This window comes from Mus pahari, chromosome 21 (genome assembly GCF_900095145.1).
Source record: "Mus pahari chromosome 21, PAHARI_EIJ_v1.1, whole genome shotgun sequence".
Taxonomy (NCBI): Eukaryota; Metazoa; Chordata; class Mammalia; order Rodentia; family Muridae; genus Mus; species Mus pahari.
Genome location: NC_034610.1, coordinates 23,995,989 through 24,003,634, shown reverse-complemented (window position 1 = coordinate 24,003,634; position 7,646 = coordinate 23,995,989). Strand labels below are relative to the sequence as shown.

Genomic DNA, 7,646 nt, shown 5'->3' with positions numbered 1-7,646 from the left:
TTTTTAATTTTTTAAAGATTTATTTATTTATTTATTTTATATAAGTACACTGTAGCTGTCTTCAGACACTCCAGAAGAGGGAGTCAGATCTTGTTATGGATGGTTATGAGCCACCATATGGTTGCTGGGATTTGAACTCCAGACCTTCGGAAGAGCAGTCGGGTGCTCTTACCCACTGAGCCATCTCACCAGCCCCCCCTTTTTTTGGTTTTTCGAGACAGGGTTTCTCTGTATAGCCCTGGATGTCCTGGAAGCCACTCTGTAAACCAAGCTGGCCTTAAACTCAGAAATCCACCTGCCTCTGCTTCCCAAGTGCTGGGATTAAAGGCGTGCGCCACCACTGCCCAGCTCCACTGGGACTTCTTGAATGAAGATTGATATAGAGAGGCCCCAATCACTGTGGCCAGTGTCATCCCCAGACAGTCGTCTTGAAGTATAAGAAGTCAGGCTGTGTAAGCTATAGTGTGTCAGTAAGCAGCACTCCTCCATGGCTTCTGGTTCAGTTGTTTCCAGGTTCCTGCCTTGAGTTCTTATCTTGTCTTCTTTCAGTGCACCTCGACTTGGGATATTTAAGCCTAATAAACCCTTTACTCTCCAGGTTGCTTTTGGTCATGGTCTATCAGAGCTATGGAAGGCTAACTAAGATGGTGTCAGGTGCCAGTGTCTCCTGAGCATTGAGATTACAGGTAGATAACACCACCCCGGGTGACTTAGCTTTGTTTCCTGTTGCTTTGTTAGACACCCTGATGAAAACAACTGGAGGGAGAAAAGGTTTGTTTGCTTGGTTCACAGTTCCGGGTTGCAGTCCCTTGTTGTGGAAGTTAAGGAAGCAGGAACTTGAGGCAGGCTGTTCACATCATACCCGCAGTCAAGAGCAGAGAGCAGTGAACCAATGCTGTCTGCTAGTGCTCACCTTCCTTTTTCAAACATTAACAGAGGAAAGAAAGTGTATGTGGCGTGGACATGCGCATGTGCAGCAGGATTAGTCCTGAGGATGGATCGGAGTCCCTAGAACCAGACTTGCAGGTAGTGTTCAGCTGTCTAACATGAGTGAGTGCTGGGAACTCTGTTCCTCCTTGAGAACATGTTCTCTTAACTATGAGCCACCTCTCCAGCTCTGTCTGGTATCGCTCAGGAAATTCCCCACAGATCTGTTTACAGGCCAACCCTGTCTAGACATTCTCTCATTGAGATTCCCTTTCCAGGTGACTCCATGATGTGTCAAGTTGACTGTTAGATGAACCAGCACATGCCGCTTGCTTGCCTGGCCCTTGTCTCATGTTATGTTTGTCCTCCAGGAAGATGGTACCCATTGATATTTTACCCAGGGTTCAGGGGAGTGCTTAATTGTTGGATTCCAACTGGAAGATGTATACCAACACCTCTCTTTCCTTCTAGTAGCCATGGCAATGACAGGATCAACACCTTGCTCATCCATGAGTAACCATACGAAGGAGAGGGTGACAATGACCAAAGTGACACTGGAGAATTTTTATAGCAACCTTATCGCTCAACATGAAGAACGAGAAATGAGGTAAAGATTTCTGTTTGGAAACATTGCATTTTGGGGCTGGGGATGTTGCTCAGTGGTAGAATGTGTATGCACCTGTCATATACAAGGCAAAAAACAAAACAGAAACAAAGATGAAAACTTTGCTATGGTGACATGCAGCATCATACCTAGTACATAAAAGGTGACCAGGGTTGTAGCTGCCATGTTGCAGCCTGTCAACTGCAGTGGGATGACAGTGAGGCAGATTTCCAAATCCTTCCTATAAAAACTCTAGCTGCTGGCCATTACCCAAAGCTCCATTGCATTGTAAGAGGCAATCATTTGCTTTCACTGCTTGTGTTCATCACTAAAGCAGTGTGATCTCATGGAGCAGCTCCTTGGTTTGACACCTGCCTCAGGAGTGACAGCTGCATGAGGCTGGAGCTGGTTCCTAAAGGATGTTTCTGTGTGTCACCAGGAAAGTGGGGTAATGCTGCTTGTCTTGAGGGAGTGCTAGAGAGTTGGCCATAACACTCCAGTACTTGCCATTCAAATGGCTTACTTAATGGGAACAGTGGTAACCATTCCATAAACAGGCCTGCTAGGTCTCACTGTGTAGCCCTAGCTGTCTTGGAATGTAGCCTGTAGATCAATCAGGCTGTCCTTGAACTCACCGAGATCCATCTACCTTTGCCTCCAGAATGCTGGAATTAAAGGTTTTTGTCTCCATGCCCAGCTGTTGTATTGACTTTTTTGTTTGTTTGTTTGTTTTTTGTTTTTCGAGACAGGGTTTCTCTGTATAGCCTTGGCTGTCCTGGAACTCACTTTGTAGACCAGGTTGGCCTTGAACTCAGAAATCCACCTGCCTCTGCCTCCCAAGTGCTGGGATTAAAGGCGTGTGCCACCACGCCTGGCTTGTATTGACTTTTTATTATTGAGTTTCAGGAGTTCTTTGTGTGCCTCAGATACCAATTTTTTCGTCCTGTGTTCTATGAGCACTTTCTCCCAGTATGCCGCTTTCCCACTGTCTTTTTTTTTTTTCCCTCAATTTTTATTAGGTATTTACTTCATTTACTTTTTAAATGCTATCCCCAAAGTCCCCTATACCCTCCCCTCCTCCCTGCACTCCCCTGCCTACCTACTCCCCAATCTTGGCCCTGGTGTGCCCCTGTACTGGGGCATATAAAGTTTGCAAGACCAAGGGGCCTCTCTTTCCAGTGATGGCTTCCCACCGTCTTTAGATGAGCAGACTTTTAAATTTTTTGATGAAGTCAATTTGGCTTTTTTATTAAGATTTTATTTTTCATGTTTTTTCTTTTTTTCCTATGAGTGTATATACCATGTGCTTTCAGGTGCCTAAGGAAGACAGGAATTACAAGTGGACATGAGCGTCCTGGTGTGTGTACTAGGAACTGAACTGGTCCTCTGCCATGACAGTGAATAATTTTAACCTTCAAGTCATCTCTTCAGCCCCATTGTTTTCTTAAAAAAATTTTTGTATTGCAGTTATTTTTGTTTGGGAGTGTGTGCACATGCGAGTATGTGGGCAATCATGTGACAGCATGTGTATGGAAGTCAGATGTCCTGCATCAGTTTGAACCTTCCACCACACATGTAGATTCTAGGGATTGGACTCAAGCTTGGTGGCTGGTGCCTCTTCCCATTGAACCGTCCTGATAAGCCAGCATTATCTCCTTATTTGGTCTTGATACTCTGTGTCATGGAGACATTCTCTGTTCTGGGATTTTTGTTGGCTTGGCCTTACAGATTTAGTTCTATGATCCGTAATAAATTAATGTGTGAATGGGATGTGTACTTGCGCTAGCACACATTGGAAGTTAAAGCACAGCTTTTAGGACTTTTTACATGGCTTCTGGACTCAAACTCAAACTGTGTTTTCCAGTTTGTACAGCAAACGTCTTTAGACACTGAGCTATCCTGTCCCCCTCTAAGTGTATGTTAGGTAAGACTTGAAGTATAGATATATTTTTTGTGGGTATATATTATTTCCCTGTAAGACTGTTTTTGGACCTTGTAAGCTCTTTAATGTCTTTTTGTTTTGTTTTGTTTTGTTTTTTTAAATAAGTTTAGTCAGCCTGTTAACACATACAAAAAAATCCAGAGATTGTGATTCGAATTATATTGACTGTGTTGATCAGTTTGGAGTGATTGTTGCAACAATGCTGAAGTTTCTGGTACCTCAACATCATATATTTCTCCACTTTACAATTCTTCCTTACTGCTGCATTAATTTCCAGCATTAACTAATGTCAGAGGAGGCAGATATGGCTATGGGCCTGGAAGGTATAGCTAGGCACATGGCTGGATGAGCTAGGTGGTCAGGTTAACTTAGATGAGCTATGAGAGTCTGCCCAGCTGAGGCCTCAGCTCTGAAATACTAAAAGGTCTCTGTGGTGTTATTTGGGGAAAGGCTGGTTAAGGAATAGTTGCTGCTGAGTTAATTTCCATCATTAATTAATATATACAGAACATAATAATCATCTAGCTTACACTCCCTAGGGGCTAGTGAGATGGCTTAGGGGTTAAAAGCACCCGTTGCTCTTGCAGAGGACCTGTGTTCAGTTCTCAGCACTCACATGGTGGCTCTTCTGACCTTCCTGGGCACTGCATGCATGTGGTGACCAATGTGTTCATGCAGGCAAGACACCCATAACAATCACTTAAAATAAAAATAAACCTTTAAAAAAAAAAAAAAAGAAAAAAAAAGAAAAGGCAAGGTTTCTTTCTATGGTCCTGGCTGCCCTGGAACTTGACAGATAAACCCAAACTGGCCTGGAACTTACAGAGATCCTCCTGTCTCTGCCTCAATCTCTGAAATGCTAAGATTAAAGGCATATACCACCACACTAAGCCTAAAAATGAATCTAAAAAGAGATTTTTAAAGTGTCCCTCCCTTTTTCTTTTAACCAGTGTTTAGTGTGTAGTTCCTGCATATTGGCTGCTTTTCTACATCTAGTATTTTATGCATTTATAAGTATTTAGAATCTTACCCAGGCAGTGATGGTGTAGACTGTTAATCCCAGTACTTGGGAGGCAGAGGCAGGGAGATTTCTGAGTTTGAGGCCAGCCTAGTCAACAGAATGAATTCTAGGACAGTCAGGGCTACACAGGGAAACCCTGTTTCAAAACAAAACAAAACAAAAACAAACCCAAAACAGAATAAATTACGATCTTGTCCAGTTATTTTGCTGCTGTGTGTTGTATTATCAGTAGCCGACAGACAGCACATCCTAAGTAAAGGTTCATCCATGTGCTTGAAGTTGCAGAAGCTCGGCCCCTTTGGTGAGCTGTGGGAGCAGCTCTCGTGGAGACGGCTTGGGCAGGATGCAGCCCCACAGGCATGCTCCCTAACCTACTGTCTCCCAAGGACATATTCAGATTTTGACCCCATTAGTGGAGTACACCATTCATTAGGTTAGAGCCCTCATAGTTTATGGCAAAGTCTCTGGGAACAGCATATATGATGTGCCTTCAAAATCACTATCTCCTAATGAGTCATTGACGTGTGTTTCTTTTTCCCTTTGGATCCAACAGTGTGTTTAGTTAGTGAGTTTCATTTTTGCTTGGAACAAGAGTGATTTGGCAAGGGTTCTCTTAGTGAATAACCAAGATGATCTTGGAGCTGAAAAGAAATTACCATTTATTTTGTTTTATGTACAGGAGTACATTGTACACCAAAAGAGGCCATAGGATACCATTAAAGATGGTTGTGAGCCACCATGTGGTTGCTGGGAATTGAACTCAGGATCTCTGGAAGAGCAGTCAGTGCTCCAGCCCCTAGAAATTATATATATATATATATCACTAGTATATTGTGTTTTTTTTTTAATTTTAAATTTTATTTTATTTGATATTTTCTTTTTTTACATTTCAAATGTTATCCCCTTTCCTGGTTTCCCTCCAAAAATCCCCTCCCCTTATACCCTCCCTTTATACCCTCCCCTCTCCCCCTGCTCACCAACCTACCCATTCCACTTCTTGGCCTGGCATTCCCCTACACTGAGGCATAGAGCCTTCATAGGACCAAGGGCCTCTCCTCCCACTGACTAGGCCATCCTCTGCTGTATTTGTAGCTGAAGCCATGAGTACCACCATGTGTACTCTTTGGTTTAGTCCCTGGGAGCTCTGGGGTACTGGGGTACTGAGGGGTAGTTCATACTGTTGTTATGAAAATTTTTAAAAAGATTTATTATTTATTTAGGTTTTTTGAGACAGGGTTTCTCTGTGTAGCCCTGGCTGTCCTGGAACTCACTCTGTAGACCAGGCCTGCCTTGAACTCCCAAGTGCTGGGATTAAAGGCGTGCTTCCTCACTGCTTCGCTTGGTAATAGTTTTAATGACAGTTGGTAATGGGACATTGTACTTTGAGAATATGTCTAATATATGATGCAGCTTGAAATACTAGGTTTTAGGCCAGTAAATTTTGAGAGCAAGTATACAATTTTACTTTTATATTCAGTGCCTTATTTAGTACATACATTTAATTAAACATCCAATTTCTACCACTCAAATGTAGGTTTTGTACTATTCTACTTTAGTAGAACACTTAAGGGGCTGGAGAGACGGCTCAGTGGTTAAGAGCACTGGCTGCTCTTCCAGAGGACCCTGGTTCCGTTTCCAATATCCATATAGCAGCTCTCAACTGTCTGTAACTCCTATTCCAAGGGATCTGACACCCTTATACAGATATATGTATATGTATACATATGAATGTGTATATATATATATATATATATATATATATATATATATATGTGTGTGTGTGTGTGTGTGTGTGTGTGTGTGTGTGTGTGTGTGTGTGGCCTTTAGCCAGGCCTCTGTCTCAGCGTCCAGATTGCTAGTTTTATAGGCACGTGCTGTCACATCCGACTAAGTTTTTACTTTAAACAGAGGAACTACTTACTACATGGTGAGGTTTGTCTAAATTCTGGAGATGGAAGAAAGAATAAATTTCATTTGGAAATTACCTCTTATATACTAGTAAAACAGGAGAAATTTGAACCACTTCATGGAAATACTATAAGTTCCCCAGGTTGATTCAGAACAGTTCAGCATGATGGCCCACTTCCACTTGGGAGATAGGGGCAAGAGGACCAGGATCAAGGACAGCCTCAGCTGACTATCTCAAACCCTGTCTAAAACACCAGCAAAACAGAAGAGCCAGCCCCACAGGTGTAGGGTGTTGCCCTGGTGACGTGTGCGAGCATTACACTCTGTGACCTGTGCTTCCTGGTCCCTGAGGTAGCTTACAGACCACACATGCTGCAGTTCTGTCGTTTAGCTCATCAGCCTCTAAGTTTCCCTACAACAGTGACTGTCCTATTGTTCTCGTTGGTAAACAGCTAGGGTACCCATCGAGTGTTGATAATTACCTAGTCATAAAAAATAATAGTTTGGATAATTCTATAGCCATCTAATTAAAACCAAGGAAACATGCATTTCCTCTGATAAAATATTGTATTTATTTTTTTCTTCCCGAAGATTGTTGTGGTGGATTAGCTAAAGCCATGAATCTAACTTAATACATATAATGGTTGCTTCCCCCCCACCACCACCACGAGGATGTGCTTACAAAGAGTGCCCAGTGCACAGATCCACAGCTTCTCACACACACTCTTACCCGGGAGCTGGCAGTGTAGGTCAGTGGGGGAGCACAGTGTCTGCCAGGCTGGAGTTGAGTCCCCAGCACTGAAAGACAAGAACAGGAAAAGGAGAAAGAAAGAGAGGAGAAGGAAGGGGAGGGAAAGAAGTAGAGAAGAAGGAAGAGGAAGAGGAAAACTGGGCAGAACAACTCTTGCCTCAGGTTTTCTTTTTTTATGTTTTATTTATTTATTATTTATATGAGTACACTGCAGCTCTCTTCAGACATACCAGAATACCATCAGATACCATTATAGATGATTGTGAGCCACCATGTGGTTGCTGGGAATTGAACTCAGGACCTCTGGAGGAGCAGTCACTGCTCTTTATTTTTTTTTATTTTTATTTTTTTAAGATTTGTTTATTGCCAGGCAGTGGTGGTGCATACCTTTAATTCCAGTACTTGGGAGGCAGAGGCAGGAGGATTTCTGAGTTCGAGGCCAGCCTGGTCTACAAAGTGAGTTCCAGGACAGCCAGGGCTACACAGAGAAACC

General features: G+C 42.9%; 1 protein-coding gene across 4 annotated transcripts in view; it reads left to right on the top strand.

The window, feature by feature from the left end:
• Positions 1 to 7,646, top strand: part of Stk38 (serine/threonine kinase 38) — a 38,713-nt gene that overhangs the window by 5,681 nt on the left and 25,386 nt on the right. Inside the window, exons 1-2 of one of the 4 annotated variants that reach the window (XM_029533034.1) lie at positions 1,069 to 1,305; positions 1,399 to 1,534. In XM_029533034.1, the coding sequence (XP_029388894.1) occupies positions 1,284 to 1,305; positions 1,399 to 1,534 (158 nt within the window). In that variant the 5' untranslated portion in view covers positions 1,069 to 1,283. Of the gene's footprint in view, positions 1 to 1,068; positions 1,306 to 1,398; positions 1,535 to 7,646 lie in introns of those variants that run through there. The other 3 variants (XM_029533035.1, XM_029533036.1, XM_021221106.2) reach the window with 3 other exon arrangements.